This window comes from Dermacentor variabilis, chromosome 7 (genome assembly GCF_050947875.1).
Source record: "Dermacentor variabilis isolate Ectoservices chromosome 7, ASM5094787v1, whole genome shotgun sequence".
Taxonomy (NCBI): Eukaryota; Metazoa; Arthropoda; class Arachnida; order Ixodida; family Ixodidae; genus Dermacentor; species Dermacentor variabilis.
The window spans coordinates 129990452-130005861 of record NC_134574.1 but is presented as its reverse complement, the minus strand read 5'-3'; the positions used below and the strand labels follow the sequence as shown (position 1 = coordinate 130005861).

General features: G+C 46.7%; 2 protein-coding genes across 3 annotated transcripts in view; one reads left to right on the top strand and one right to left on the bottom strand.

The window, feature by feature from the left end:
* Nucleotides 1-645: 645 nt before the first annotated feature.
* LOC142587924 (diablo IAP-binding mitochondrial protein-like) lies at nt 646-10176 on the bottom strand. Of its 2 annotated transcripts, none has more exons than XM_075699298.1 (6): nt 9476-10176; nt 9276-9393; nt 8098-8235; nt 4834-4965; nt 2964-3226; nt 646-753 (listed from the first exon to the last, which is right to left on the bottom strand). In XM_075699298.1, exons 1-5 carry the CDS (start codon nt 9535-9537, stop codon nt 2975-2977), a joined length of 702 nt encoding a protein of 233 aa, XP_075555413.1. In that variant the 5' UTR covers nt 9538-10176; the 3' UTR covers nt 646-753; nt 2964-2974. The 2 variants fall into 2 exon arrangements, with proteins under 2 accessions (XP_075555413.1, XP_075555412.1); XM_075699297.1 differs by having other exon boundaries at nt 2960-3226; nt 9476-10175.
* Nucleotides 10177-10958: 782 nt separating this feature from the next.
* The window catches only part of LOC142587922 (glycogen phosphorylase-like), a 48382-nt gene continuing 43930 nt past the window's right edge, over nt 10959-15410 (top strand). Inside the window, exon 1 of the mRNA XM_075699296.1 lies at nt 10959-11438. Within this exon, the coding sequence (XP_075555411.1) occupies nt 11196-11438 (243 nt within the window). The 5' untranslated portion in view covers nt 10959-11195. The remainder of the gene's footprint in view (nt 11439-15410) is intronic.

Here is a 15410-nt window from a genome sequence, read left to right as displayed (position 1 = left end):
AAACATTACCAATATTGTCTGACGACAGGAGTCGAACATATCACCTCTAGCACAGGAGCCCGATATTAAACCCATTACGCCACGAACGCATGCATCGACAAGCGGCATAGAACGCCCTTGTGAATTTCTCGTGGGCGAGCCAGCGCGTTGAGACGCTTGGCGCATTTCGATTTGGCCACCTCGACAGGATGAACCACTACAATTAGCAGAAATTATGCATGTTCGCAGAGCCCCTGCGTTTAGGGAAGTATAGGTTGCCCTGAAATTTAGGACAATGAAGGCAGATAAAGCATAACGAACAAAGCCACAAGAAAGCCTGAATCCGCAAGAACAAAGATCAGACAAATCCATGTGCTACCCATGATACCCATGGTGACTCAACGATTGCAGTGCCACAGTTCCCTCTAGTAATTATTCTGGGAGTCTCTATGCTGATGGACAGGCCCACATGCTGGCACTGCTAATGCTTCCATCCCTTTAATGCCCTTCCTCTCTTTTCACCATCTCTGTAACCTCCTTCCCCCCGCACAGGGTAGCAAACCAGAAGCACGTCTGGTTGACATCCTCGCCTTTTTCTCTCTCTTTAGTCCTCCTCCATCGTGGACACTGTAAACAGCTGATCGAGAGATGACACAGCAGTTTGGAAACACAACAAACTAATTTTATGTGGTCGAGCCATGGGTAACGATAAATGTGCATGTTCTTTTTTTCAACCCGAGGCTCCTGATGTCTGTACAGCATCCTTGTATCCCCCTGCAATGAGAAGGAAAGAAGTAAAAAAGCTGAGCGTGTGCAGATACAAATTACTACTAGTAACACTAGAATTGATTATCAGGAAAATCAACACAGACCTTAATGCTTGGAATACTTGTGTAACAAAGCCAGCTGCTGCATCTGCTTGCAAAATGTGTTTCTATCAGACAGTCAGCTGTCTGACATGTTGTCAGCTGTCAATAACGTTGCTATCTAGGGATGGCCATGTAATGCTGTGGCCAGCTTATTAAATTACGGCTCAGGCTTGATGTGAACCACTGGGCGATATCTTTTTTGATGAACAGAATGCCCACTTAATCAGGAACTCTGTTTCCCTCTAAAGTTGGCTTGAAGAGTAATCAGATGTTTCATTTAAGAGTAGACCATACTGGTGCTTTATGACTGTCTTCTTGCACTCCCCAAGAAATATTGCTTCCCTCTTTCCCTCTGAAAAACCCAAGGGTCCTAACATTTATGGCAGGTAGGTTCTGTGGGCTATCTTCTGTTCGTTTAGGCCAGTCCACGACAGACAAAAGTGTGCACAGCGTGTCACATGACTCAACGGCACCGTGGCACAAATAGCCGAAGTTGGCATAGCATGGCACAGCCATAGTCAGAGGAGATGGTAAAGATCCAGGTGCTTTTTTCATTCTCAATTTCAGCGGCGTCTGTTGCTTGCCGAGGTGTCTGGCATCTGAAGACCCCGTCGCCTCAGTGGCTGTGGCACTTACTGAGCATGGAGTCGCCGGTTTGACTGCTGGCCTCGCCAGCTGCATTCTAATGGAGGCAGCACATAAGAACACTTGTGTGCTTAGATTTAGATACACATTAAAGGACCCCACATGATCAGAAGTAATCTGAAGCCCACCACTATGGCGTCCCTCTTAGCCTTAACATTGGTTTAGGACGTTAAACCCTATGAATCAATTAATCAGTCAATCAGTATGAAGGGCTACAGCCAGACTAGGCCAAAAGTTTCAGGCCTGCTCTTAAAAATTTGATCGTCATGTCCAGCCAGCTGACAATGGCCGCGCCACCACTGCTCTTGGCACCTCATATCTGCTAGCACTGCTACAGTGCCAGCTCCACTTCGGGCCCGCTCCTGTCGACGTTCCCATGTCTGCAAAAGGGTCAGAAGTTGGGCTAGTTTGTTCGTCCTAGCATGGGAACAGCACAGCAAATGAGGGCTGAGGCGCTCACAGCAGATTAGCGCTCGTGCGGTGTCTATGTCGGTCCTTGCACTGTTTTCACGTTGAGATCCCCACATCGTTGGCAATGTGTATTAGCATTCTTGTGCAGTCTTTTTTTTTTTTACTTAGTGCATAGTCGGGAAAGTTGATGTGAAAATACTGAGTAGTGCATGTCCAGATGTTTAGGCAATTACGACACAGGCAAGAAAGCACAAGCGTTTTCTTTCACTAGGAAAGCAAGCATGCTAGCTATACGTCGCTGAAATCTATGACATCACAGGGCTACCCACCTTAGATTTTCACAGCAGATAAAGGGTCACTGGCCATAGTTCATAACACTCTAACCAAACAAGTTTGGTTAAACAGTCTGGTTAGTCATGTTTCTGTGCTTTCAGTTAATCAATAAGTTCAGTTAGTTAATAATGGGTTAATCAATTCATTCTGTGCTGGAGGAAGCAGCCTGAAGCTTCACTCAAGGAAACCCTAGAGGCACACTCCATTTTTCGGACAGTTCTTGTTGCCAACCGGCTCCTTGTTAGGTTATCAAACTCACTGTCTGATCACATGACACGGGTAAATGCACATAGCAGCACATTCATGCATATAGACAAACTGAACATATCTTAAATTTGTTCAGGTAAGATCCTCTTTTAGTTACCTAAAGATGTAGGCGAAGTCATGGCATCACATGAATGGTTGATTGTGCTGATTTCTTTATCCTGGATTGCAACATCATTTCAGGGCATTTTAAATGTACTTTACTGGTGTTTTTGTCATCTGTGATAAAATAGCATAAATTTTTCTTAAATAAGCAGAGGCAACAAGATCACTAAGTCATTTGATATTCAGTGCCATATGCACTTAGGTTAAGTTCTGAAAGAATTTTTCTTCACTTTGTTTCTCCCGATATAATTTGAAAAAAAAGATTAAAAGCTTTGTACACTGCGATGAACATGGCATCTGAGAAGGCTAAACCGTGCCAAATGGATTGAGAACTAGGCAACCAATTGGCATACCTACGTCTACCGCAGCTACGTTTTCTTTAGGTCCTTTTTCTCTGGCGTGTCCGCTTTGTCAGCACCAGAGATGACGGCGTCTCTGTGAGCCTTGTTGAGGACATCTTCGAGGGTTGCAGTCTTCTGGGCGGCAGACCTTATCTGGCGTTCAGACGAGAGCAGACGTTCGTTGGCGCAGATGCCGGCGTATTCGGCGCCATTTGCAAAGGCAGTCTGTGCCATGGCCTCCATGAGGCCGGCGACGCTTTGCATTCGCGACTCGAGCGACTGGAATGGACAAGGCACATCGCAAGCGCTCGTTTTTATCCAGAATGTACAGAACAAACAGAATAGGTGAAGTGACAGGGAAAACTGAACATGTGACCAATTAATGTCAGCTAAAGAGCTTTGCCACATCCTTATGCATATGCCCCAGCCCAATTTTACAATTTTTGGCAATTTGATTTTGATCTAAGACCCTAATCAAAAGCCTCCTTTCAACCAGTGGCCAATTCCAACTTTCTTCGTGTGTAACAGACATCACCAGAATTTGTACAGTTGATGCAAGACAAAACCATTCCCCCATTCTGATGTACTTAAATAGCTTCTGAAGTAAAAGTTCCTCTTCTAATGAAAATATCTTGATGAGTGGAGAAAGGAGATTAGCGGATAACCCCACGCATCAAGTACGAATCCTTCTTGTAAAAATGACAATATGCAATTATCTGCTCAAGTTAAGACTCTCTAATGTTTGTCTGTAGACTATTGTTTCTATGTTAAAATGCAATGCAGCTTCATGGGGATGCAAAGTGCATTGCCATGAAGCCACCATCGCGTTTCAACAAGGGGCTTAAATGCAACGTGCTCTCTTTGCATGGCTGTAAAGCCACACCTGAAGGCAAAATCTGCATATTCCAGTCAGACTGGATATCGCTTATTAAGTGCCATTTTGGTAGCTCGGTGCTACGCAGCAAAGTCTCATTTGCATAACAGCCAATTGTCACAAACTTTTTTCTTAAGATTTACGAATTTGGATTTGTTCTACAATTTAATAAATGTGGCAGGAAGTCTTAAAAAAGATAAATTCTGCTCAGAAAAATGTTTAGACCTCTTGAAAGGTGGGGCAGCATTTATCACAAAAAAAAAAATTCGCGCTTTCACCTGTAAGAATAAACATTGACAGCAGTCGGAAAGAATTACACAACAACATGAAGTAACGCTCGTAGTTTTATTGGCCGTATCAATTGCAGTAAAATCTCGCTTACTTATTAAAAATTAACAAGCACAGTGTAATGTGCACACAGGCAAACACCAACAAGTCTCACTCGATGACTGCGAACTCTCACTGTGACGACGCTCTTGTGATGAAGAGTGCAAACACAGGGGAGTGAATGCTTCTGGCTCTTCTACATGTCTCTGAAACTTGGGATTACGCTACCTACAACACTAAGGATGTGGAAAAACGGCGCATATGCAGCCATCAGTCATCCCGGCTTGCCCACCCTCGCACCCACCAGACATAACCTCCAAAATAGGGTGCGGGCAGCACACACTCTCAGCTGTGCAAATAGCCATGCACAGCCACAGCTGGGCTAGGACAGGAGATGTGTGCTCACCTCCCTCCCCCACCTTGCGTGCACCTTGTCACGTGATCTCCAATATTGGGCGCAAATCAAGCTAATATCCTTCTCGGCTTACCCTCACATGCCTTCCCTCGCACCTCCTGCTTACGGCGCACAGGGAGCAATAAATCCTTACCTCACTTGAACTTTATAAGGATAAGTAAGGTAAGGTACCTTACCTAAATTGCAAACAGCAATGATAATTGCTGTTTGGAGACCAGTCCGGCCCATTTGCTGGGTTATTAAGCGTTTGCAGCAAAAAGCTGCACTTACTAGAACATCTGCCTTGAGCCTGTTGGTCTCCTCTCGGATGGCGATCATCTCCAGCCAGATGGAGTCGTCTCCTGAGCAGAGGCCCACTTCTGTCTCGAACCGCTTCAACAGGCTGCTCAGCTTGTTCAGGCTCTGCGAAGTGGAGGACAGCGCAGGTTATCATAGCTACGCCTACACAAACGTTACGTGTCACTCGGTGCTCATAGAACACAAAAGTGTGAGCAGAAAAATTGAAAAAGTGTAAAACTGAGTGAGTGAGATTCCGTTACTGAACTTCCTAGAGCACAAGAAAAAGAAACATGGATGCAGTAGGCAAACAAACATGTTTCAAGACTGCCAGTTGGGCTAGTTTGATTGCATTCAATGTGTTGTACACAAGAATGAATGCGTAGACGAAGGACATATAAAAAAAATTGGAGGACGCTTAAGCTTCGCCTTCAAGAGTGGAACGCGACAGCGTTCCCGTCGACCCGCCAAGGGGTGTAAGACAATGGGCTACGGCGCAGCGACACGCGCCCCGCATCAGACGCGGTGAGCATCGAGCAACGCAGCGTTCGGCGCGACAACGAAATGTGCGCCTGAGCAAGCGACGCACGCCTGAGCCTCAGAAACAGCTCGTTTCTAAGGCAACACCGCATTCACTAGAGGCGCTTTTGTACTGCTTTGAAGCATCGAACTCGTGGCTCAGTGGTAACGTCTCCGTCTCACACTCCGGAGACCCTGGTTCGATTCCCACCCAGCCCATCTTGCAAGTTGTTTTTTATCATGAAGTGCCTGCTGGGATTTATCGCTCACGGCCAACGACGCCGACGACGCCGGCTTTTCTGCGACACGAGCTCCTAAACGCTGTCGCGTTAAAAGACAGCACGGCATAAGCTCGTGCCATACCTTGTCAGTGGTGCCATGCCATGCAACAACAACTTTAGTCGTCAAACTAATCTATCTAGTGTTTTCTAAACCTTCATACTTGCTAAGTGTCACCCCTTTTTAGATGTAAGAGATGTGTTCTACAACTTTGAAAAATATGTGCCGATACTCCTTTAATGGCCATTTCTGTGTAAGAACTCGCTAATACTAAATCTTAAAACTGCAATATCTGAAGTATTTGTGAGAGTGTCGGATCCTTTACATGTAGTGTGGATAACAGAGGAAACGAGGGTCGCCAATATTCTAGTTGACATTAAAAGAAAAAAGTGGAGCTGGGCAGGCCATGTAATGCACAGTGTAGATAACAGGCGGATATTAGAGTCACAGAATGGGTGCCTAGGGTATGGAAGCACAGTCAATAACAACAGAGAATTAGGTGGCGTGATGAAATAATAATATTTGCAGGCGTAATTGGAATCAGCAGTGCAAAACAGGGGCAATTGTAGATTGCTGGGAGATGAGTTCGTCCTGCAGTGGACGTAGAAATAGGCTGATGATAATTTAGTGTTTGCCTTTACTATAGCGCCTCTTTAAAAAAATGCTTCTTGAGCATGGTACAAAGTATTCCCGATCTGTAGACAATGCTACCATGCAGCAGGAAACTTGTAATCTTTCATAATAGACTACTTACTCGCTCCTGCAGCTTTCAACGCCCCTGGTTTTTTTTCTGATGCATGTGACAACAGCGATGACATTACAGCGGGGCTCAACAGTCCATCTACTAAATGTAATAAAATTCTGGGGCATTACCCATCAAAATCATGACATGGTTATGATGCAGACCAGAGCGGGAGACTCGTAATTAATTCTGACAACCTGGACTTCTTTAATGTACAGCTAAATCTAAGTGCACGAGTGCTTTTGCAATTCACCCCCATCGAATTGGGAGAAATGCAGCCGCTGTAATCAGGATCGAACCAGTGACATTATACTCGGCAGTGGCATGCCAGGGCTATTAAGCTGCTGATAGATTCCAGCCACTGGGCAATCGTTTATGACTGTGAACTGACTGTGTATATACTTGGGATGCTCAAGCACGTATGTGCACCTGTCCGGATTTTTAAGGAAGCAGCAGTTGTTAATGTGCCCTACCTTTCCTGCCGCAACACCTGTGTTGCTCAGAATTAACTCTGTCAAACGTCAACTTCGAAGGTACACCACAGAAAGAATGAAAATGAAGGAGCAACAGCGGCAGGACACTGTTGTCGATGCTGCCCCAGCTGAGAGGAACAAAGGAGTTGAGGTAAAATCGGAAAAGTAAACACTGCGCTCTCTATGTGTCCATTCATATTAGATCCTTTCCAAAAGCTTCTTTGTGTATGTATTCCTTGCATGGCATCGCACTTATTCCAGTGTGTTGCTCAGGTTCAAAGAAAGTTTCAGGGCCTCTCAGCCCTTCTTGGTCTGGATTTTATCACTCAAGTGAGAAATGTCTTTCCTGCATCCACATAGCAACATATCAAACAAAAGGATTTCCTCATGAATTGCCAATGGATCAAGGCACTGGAGCCGGCATATGGACCTTCGAACTTCTTAACTGACAATTACGACCGTGAGTTATGGCAACGAAATATTTGAAGACATTTTGTGCCACCCAAAGCAGGTGAATGTCTTGGGCAACATGCTCCAAAGACACTACGCAAAGTCCTAAACTCGGCGTGACGCAACGCATGGACATTTTGGAATTATTGAGGAGAACCACATTCATCTGTTGCACCAAATTGCCAAGTTATGTAAATAGAGTAGGTGGCACTCATATTCTTAGAATTATTATTATTTTTTTTAGTGCAGCCCTTGGGTGCCTATTTCTGTGGCGAGCATCGGCGGCGCAACTGCCGAGCGAACGCACACAGAGAAAGATAAAAGCGTACACAGAGCATGAAAGACGCAAGAAGGAAAGCGGAGAGAAGAGTGCAGCAGAGGAGGGTATGGCAAATGTCTAGTTCACTGTAGCGAAAGCATGAGAAGCGTAGTGCGGCAACGACGGCTACGAGATGGCCGTCGGTGGCTGCTGTGAATCGCGCCCACACGTCACCCACGCGGTGCCTCTCTCGATCTAGAGATTAGCAAGGCAGTGGCGCCGCACTTCACTCCATTTGCAACATGCCACAAGAGACAGATTGTCCGTGCCAGCCAATATACTGCGAAATAAAAACACGCATAAAGCTGCACTCAAATTTCGCATTAGAGAGTATAGTAATCGCCGGTGAATTTTTTTTTTCATTGTCATGGTATTTGCTGTAAAAATCCTACAGGTATCGCTGTACCAGAAAGGGTTAAACGTTTGCTGCTAAGTTGAAGAGATAAAAGGCAAACATGGCAACGTGGTTTTCATACTTTCCAGTATGCTTCGTGGGCATCGAGGATGGCTGCAGTGAGCTGAATGAGTACCCTGCTAGCTGCCTCAACAGCAACAATGCTTGCTTGCTTGATGAGGAACTCATGCGACAGCATTTCTGGGTCGATGGTTGTAAGCTGCAAGAAAATAGAAGATTGGTTGCAGACAGCATTTAGATCAACAGTGTGGCACCCTTAAAGTCTTGTTCACATCTGCTGAAAGGCTCGCTTAGGGTGTTTAGCATAGAAAGCCCATGAAGGGTGAGTGATATTGCAATTCTCTTTCGTGGGTTGTGAGGTGCACAGTTAATTACCGACAGTCTGTTTAAATATTATCTGTTGCTGTATCTCCCACGTACCATGTCATGCATGTGTACTTAAAGAATAGCTAAAAAAATTTCCAGTCCAAGCCCTGACATAGGGAGAAGGTGCTAGCCCTATGGAGACATGTATACAGCACATATCTTAGTAATTTGTTCTGGTGGCTTTAGATCACCCTATGACCATAATAATATGTGACCATATGTGGCTGAATTCGTGTGGTGCAAAGTCCAGGTGACAGTGTTATTTTCCCATGAAGACATATCAAGCTTCAACATCCTGTGGCAACAGGTCACGTGAGATATATGAACCTCTAAATTTCATCACAGGTCATGCAATGAAAGCATATGTCCTGGTCTGGACGTCGTGAGCTCTAACAAGTGTTATGGGTTAAGAAACGCCTCGATCATTGCACACAGTTGAGTGTTTGTGTGAACATCAGTTCGCCTTATGTTTTTTCACTTGCGACGGTTCGCAAAGTCTGTTGCGTCATACATGCCTCCGAGATGTCTAACACTAAAGCCTACTTGCGATAGCAAGGTACACTTAATGCTTGCACTTGTGATCAGCCTGTCTGAGGACTCTTGTTTGTCATATTTCTAAATGACGCACCCAAAATTTAAAAAAGAGGGGCGTTGAGCTAGGTAACGGGGCGCGCCAGAATTTCGGAGCAAATAGCCGTCATTCGCAAATTAAGTGCTAGATGGCGCCACAATATCACGCCGCAGCAAACAGGTTTTTCCCGAGCGCAGTATTTGCGCCTTGCTAGCTTAACGTGTGGAAGTGTGACGTGAACTTGTCTTCGCATTCGATCATTCAGTTGGTTTCCTTTTTTAACTTTCAATCGAGTTCAGTACCGTGCCATCGATGTCGTCTTCCACGCATCTTGCTATAATCGGGAGGCTCCAGGCAGTCGTTGTCAAAAAGGCGGTTTTCCCACCGATTTTTGCGAGTTGTGGGTGCCGCCTGACAAACCTGCACATAGTGCACACAATAATCGCAGATATCCGCCGTGCCGACAAACGGCGCTTTTTGTTTTTGCGAAGTGCATGCTTACCTCGCGGTGTTCCAAACGTGTGTGAATCGGCACAACAGCCTCAACATCGTAGTTTGCGCCATGACTGACCTATGAGATTAATTGAGCGACTTGCCGCTGTTCTTCAAGGGGTCAAAACAGGAAAAGCTGCTACTTCGCGGTAGACGTCTGAACATCGCGGCGTGCGCCGAACCGGCATGTTTACACCGAAAACCGGAAGCTAAACTTGTGTACCGGAACTGCCTCTCGACAAACTGCAGGCGGCGTCGTTCTGTCGTCTGCAAAACGGTCGAACGTCTGCAGGGAATAGCGACGCTGCTCGAAGTTTGTTTTCACTTTACTGACGGACGCGTTTCTTTCTCAAGAGTGCCTGTCGCATGATTATTGCACAATTCAAACGACGCAAACAAGCCACGAAACACACCTTGGTCTTCCGTGCTTTGCATAATGAAGTCGCATTAGCAGTGGCACGCGTTAGGAAAGAAAAAGAAAGCTGCCGATCGCCATGAGCTAGCCACCTCGCGCAACTCTTCGTCGCAGCTGCGCGCCCGGCGAGCTGCGTTCGAGAGGAGCGAAGCCATTTCCCGGGGCGTGGGCGGTTTGATTCCGTACGTCAACAAGAAGGCAGCGAACTTGCTCGAGTCGCGGCTGCCATTTCAGCACGCTGTGCTTTGGCGGGAACAGGTCACGGAACTGCAACTTCTGTTCAGGAACTGTTCTTCGAACCATGGCGGCCGACAGCGTAGGTGCCCGGCGAGGTAATCAATGTTTCTATTTTCTAATGACTGCGTGCATGCCCACGTAAGTTGACCTTATTTATAGAATTACTCTAACTAGGGAACAAATGAGCGCGGCACATCCCCTAAATGTCAGTTGATTGTTGACTTATAACGATAAAACACCAGGCTTAATGCAGCGTGAACGACATATAAAACTGTTCGTATTGCGCATTCTAACATAGATGTAAACTTTCGCACATGTCTTAATGAAAAACGAAACTGAAACAGTAACTCTCGTGGTGTCGCCGTTGCAGTCACTTAGATCATTCCCTTGATCTTTGCTTGGTGCATTCCTTGTGAGTGTACGCCGAAGTTGAAAGGTAGGCTGGGAGAGCCGGCTACGCATGTTATTCACGATGGTAAAGTGCTGGAACGAAGCTTCAAAAGCGCTCATAAACGCAGTCTTGACGCTGCCAGTAGCCAAATGACAGCATAACTATACGCCAATCATTTCCTGCAAGAATACTTCAAATATTACAAGTTTGCGCGCCATCTATGTTAAAAAAAAGTAAAATCAATTTTACTGCTTGCTTATTTAAACAACTTTTGCTAGTGTAATCGACCGTGCATAGATGGCGCTTTGCATTGTATATGAAATTTTTAAGTTCTAAAATGTGTTAGCTAAAATTTAGTTTTAGCGACAAGTATCATTGAGAGCCAAGTCGTGCCGTAACTTTATACAAACAAAAGAGCGACAGCGAAATCCGACGCAATCCAAACACAAACAGAGGCCAGAAAGCCCGCGCCGCCACAAGAAAACAGCGCACGTCGTCTGCGACTGCGCGACCTTCGAGCGTAGCGAGGGGTCGCGAAAAGAGAGTTCCCTCTTCGTCCGCGCTTGGGCCGTTCAGAAACAGCTGATCGCGCCAGACACGGCGTACACTGCAGCGCTCTCGTAACCTGCCGTTTAGAAAATTTTCCAAACCGCCGCAGCGACGAGCAAGGACAAGCTAGCGAACCCAATGTCGGGCCCTACTACCGACTCGGAGCGGCGAAAGCAGATCAGCGTGCGAGGCATCGCCCAGGTCGAAAATGTTGCCAACGTGAAGAAGGCCTTCAACCGGCACGTCCACTACACGCTGGTCAAAGACCGCAATGTGGCTACGCCTCGGGACTACTTCTTTGCCCTGGCCTACACCGTCAAGGACCACCTCGTCGGCCGATGGATCCGCACGCAACAGCATTACTACGACAAGGACCCCAAGGTGGGTAAACACGTATGCAGTTCCGCATCGGCTGGCCGGCGTTTTCTCTCTGCGCATTCCGTCGTTATTGTGACCAACAGGCGCAACTATTCTTTGTCTATGCTCCCCACTCCGGCTTTGCATTGTCGCGTGTTTTGCAAAACACCGGCGGAAACCGAACTGCACGGAATTAATGCGTCAGTTGTCAGCCAGCGATGTGGTGCGGCGCAGCTTGGAAGGAAAGGAGTGGCCGCGGAGAGCGGGTTTCGCCCGCGGTATTCGGGTCGTGTTTTGTTAAGCGCGGTGCAGGGCGCCCATGAATTTTTTGCGCGAAATGGTCGATACACACGCACACCGCGTACTCGGCGCGCTGTGGCAAAACCGGATAGCCCGCGCGTAACGGGCAATGCAGCGCCGGTGCAGCGCGCGCTCAAGCCGCAGTGCGCAACAAATTAAGCAGCTGTAATTTGTCGTCTGCATTTGATTGGCGTATGCAGACGGCGTATGGCGCGCGTTCCTTCTTTCCCATCTTGTTTGACGTAACGTCGTATGGGTTGGTCAGCCTTAGGTGATCATAAATTTAAAAAATAAAGGAAAAGAGTGAACGAGCGTTAGGTTTAAAGTACGCGTGTCGTTTAAAGTGCCTGCCGCGACCAGTACAAAACAAGAGCGGCGCAGGATGCATCTCGCCGCACGCGCGCACGCTTGTTTTCCGTTTCGACGGAGGAAATCCTCGATGCCCTGCGCGCTATCTAATGGCGTCTTTCGTACTGCGGTTTGCAATGCTGTTATTGCCGTCCGGTCGATGCGTGGGCATCGTGCAACGGCCGCACACAATTCGATAAGACGCGCTTTGTTTCTTGCCCGGCCTGGCCGGGGAACGCCCCCGCGCGGGTGTAGTAGGTCATTTCGTGTTTGACGTGCGGAGATTAGGCGACCCGATAAGCTCTGCGCGCGTGCCCTGTATTTCCCTTTCCACGCCACTGTATACAGTAGTGGCAGTGCCGCGCCGCTCGTGTCAGTGGGCGCGGTTGTTTGACAGCCGATGCGTGAGCCGTCTGCCGTAGCGGCGAAACCGTCTTCTTGTGCGCCGCGCGATACCAAAGTTGGCTGTATCGTGGTGAACGGCAGACGACAGAAAACGAGAATTGAGCGTGCCGCGTTTGACCTCTGTCTGACCTACACGACTGACGCGTACTCCGGACGGCCCTTTCGAATAGCTTGTTGTTTGCGAGACGGGCTGATGTAAACCATTTTCAGCGCGTAGTGGGACGGTTTGGACACGGAAGTCTTTGACGACGGACTTTGCGCAACGTGCACGCAAACCAAGCGTGTCACGAGAACGACTATTGTTTCTTCATGCGATGATCACACGTGTAGCGTCAACGATTTGAATGAAATATGTTCTTTCGATTGTGGCGCAAGCCCGACAAATTGGGCTACAAATTGCGTAAGGTTGGCTTTTCTGCCATTTCTTAATGTCTTGCTGGGAAGTCGGCATGATAGGTTTTGGTCGATCTGCATATCTTTTGCGTTGGGTGTTTTGTGACAGCAGTCCTGACTCTGTCAGATGTTATTTACGGTTGAACTTTCAGATTGATGTTCACAAAAACCCGCGCCACGTCAGCTATACTTTCTTAAGATGCACTTCCCCAGGGGCAGCAATCGTTCATTTCTTAACCAGCATAGTGTACACGTGAAATCGATACCGTGTGAAAAAACTGCTCTTCGAATCTATATCTAGCACCTTTGCGCAGCTAGGCTTTTTAGTTATTGCAGCATGCTTTAATCTTCAGCAATGTTTGAGAAAAACGAACATCAATTTCTAAGGCAAACATTGCAGAAGTAAACATCTAGTTTTTTCTGTATCTGTGCATTAATTACATACATTACTTATTTACACCATAATTTGAGAAGCAAATGCTAAAGCTCACAGAATGTTTCTCAGCATCTCACATCTTGGTGTAACCTGATATATTCTGGTGTTCCCTCAAAACTCGCCCACTAAACAATTCTTGTATCATGCGCTTTCCCCATTGTTTGTCAATTGATGGCTCTAGACAAACAATAAAAAGAACCGAGCTTCTCGTATAACCTAGATCTTTGTGCTGTACGCCTTTATCCTATTTGCTTTTATCCCGCTTTTATCAGCTCCCAAGACTCCTTCTGTCACGAAGCCAACTTCCTGCCTCCAAGGCTTTCTTTTTGCAGCCAGGTTTTTATCTGGCCATAGCTGTGTTTGTCGCGCCAACATCGTGCCACTCTGGGCACTGCCGAGACGGGCCATCTTTAGTTCTGGCGTCCTGCCCACTTATACAGCACTTGGCTGCTGCTCCCTGCTTCCAACCTTTCAATTAGACTGTTCGATTCGATTACGACCTGTTTGGTGAGGCTGTGCCACTGTCGCATGATGTTCAGACGAGGCACAACTTGTGGTTGGGAGGCAAGCATAGTTACTTTTGCCGCCGACCCACGCCTTCCACAGTGCCTATTTGGCACGAGCTTGGCAGGAACGAGGGAGTTTTCCGAGGCCAGTCTGATGAAGCCGAGGTGAGGGTCGGCCATGAGCGGAGCGTTGAAAAAAGAAGCAAACAAGCCTGAATGGGCTTTTGTTGGAAACGGAGGGGGCAAAGATGCCACTGAGGAGGCCTCTCTCGGGAGTTGGTGGGGAGCTTTGTCACGACATAGCTGCAATAGTGGTTGGACTGTGCTTTCAGTGGATTCTTTCGTTGCGTCATGTAGAAATAAAAGCTGGGGCTGGGGATGCGAATGCAAGAAGGAAATGGACAATGGTGTTTGTGTTGTCCGTTTTTCTCTTGTCGTGTCTGTGTCTGCATGCCCAACTTTTATTCTATGTAAAGCAACAAAAGAATCCACAGAGCGCTGTCCAAGCACTGCTGCAGCTATATTAATGGCTGTTATCATGACAGATCTTCCCGCCAACACCCGAGGGAAGCCTTGGTGGCATCCTTGCCCCATCTGCTAACATGAATTCCTACCAAACTAGCTCAACTTTCTCAAGTTCTATACTTTACCTAATCCTTCTGAGTACTTGCTCAGTTGCTCAGTGATCAGATTAGTTTTACAGGAATCTGCAGGAAGGAACAAATCTCGTGAAAGAGGAAAATTGTCATTTATCTGAAAGCAGCATGAAGCTGCAGAGGAAAGCCATGCAGGTTTCTCTGAAAGCTTTGCATTTTAAGGAAAATTTGTCCAGGCCTGGGTTGTGAACCCAGGACCAACTTCTTTCAGGAGCATTTGCTCTGCCAAGTGAGCTAACTAGAAAGCCAAATTAACTTGAAGTAGAGGAACATTAAATGTAGGAAATCTGCTTGGGAGAAATCCAGAAGGTGAAGGGAGTTCCTGGAAGTTTTGGCTGGATTAGTTATTCTTTTTGATCAATGAGGCTAACAACATCCTTCCATATCTTGGGTCAGCACACATGCCCATCATATTGTCTGCGTCTCTTCCTCCCTATTTTTTTTTTTTCTTGCTATCAACTTTACACAATGCTATAGAAAACGCCAACCCCCTGTAAAGCCGTCTAGTAGAGCTCATCATCAACTGGTAAAGTGACACACTTTAACTCATTCCTATTATGAGTAGCTTTCAGCAGTAGGCCAGTTCATTTCATTCTCTTGCCATTGTTTGAAACAGTACACATATGATGTGCGCTTATTCGCAGAGTGCGTTACGGAACTGTTTCCAGTAAGTTTTACGCATTTAAAGGCTTCAACAGGAACGACAACTCAATAAAGCCTGCATCAATAGCTATGGCACACATTTATGAAGCATATGTGAATTCACTCAATCTAATTCTCCCCATAGTTAGCTTGTGATGTTTTTGTGCACATCCAACGAGATATCACCTGCTCTAGTTTTTTTGGCGTACGTATTCAGGCATAGGGCAGGCCCTGGCTCAGCATACTACTGTGCTACAGTGTAACGTTGCTTAGTATTTTATTAGTAACCGTAGTCTGCCCCCAGCTGAAA

Coding starts and splice junctions, on each gene's coding strand:
- LOC142587924 (XM_075699298.1), bottom strand. CDS start 9,537: ATGGCGCAAACTACGATGTTGAGGCTGTTGTGCCGATTCACACACGTT. Junction 9,394..9,475: donor CACGTTTGGAACACCGCGAG/GTAAGCATGCAC, acceptor CACTATGTGCAG/GTTTGTCAGGCGGCACCCAC. Junction 3,227..4,833: donor GGCTCAAGGCAGATGTTCTA/GTAAGTGCAGCT, acceptor TGTCCATTCCAG/TCGCTCGAGTCGCGAATGCA.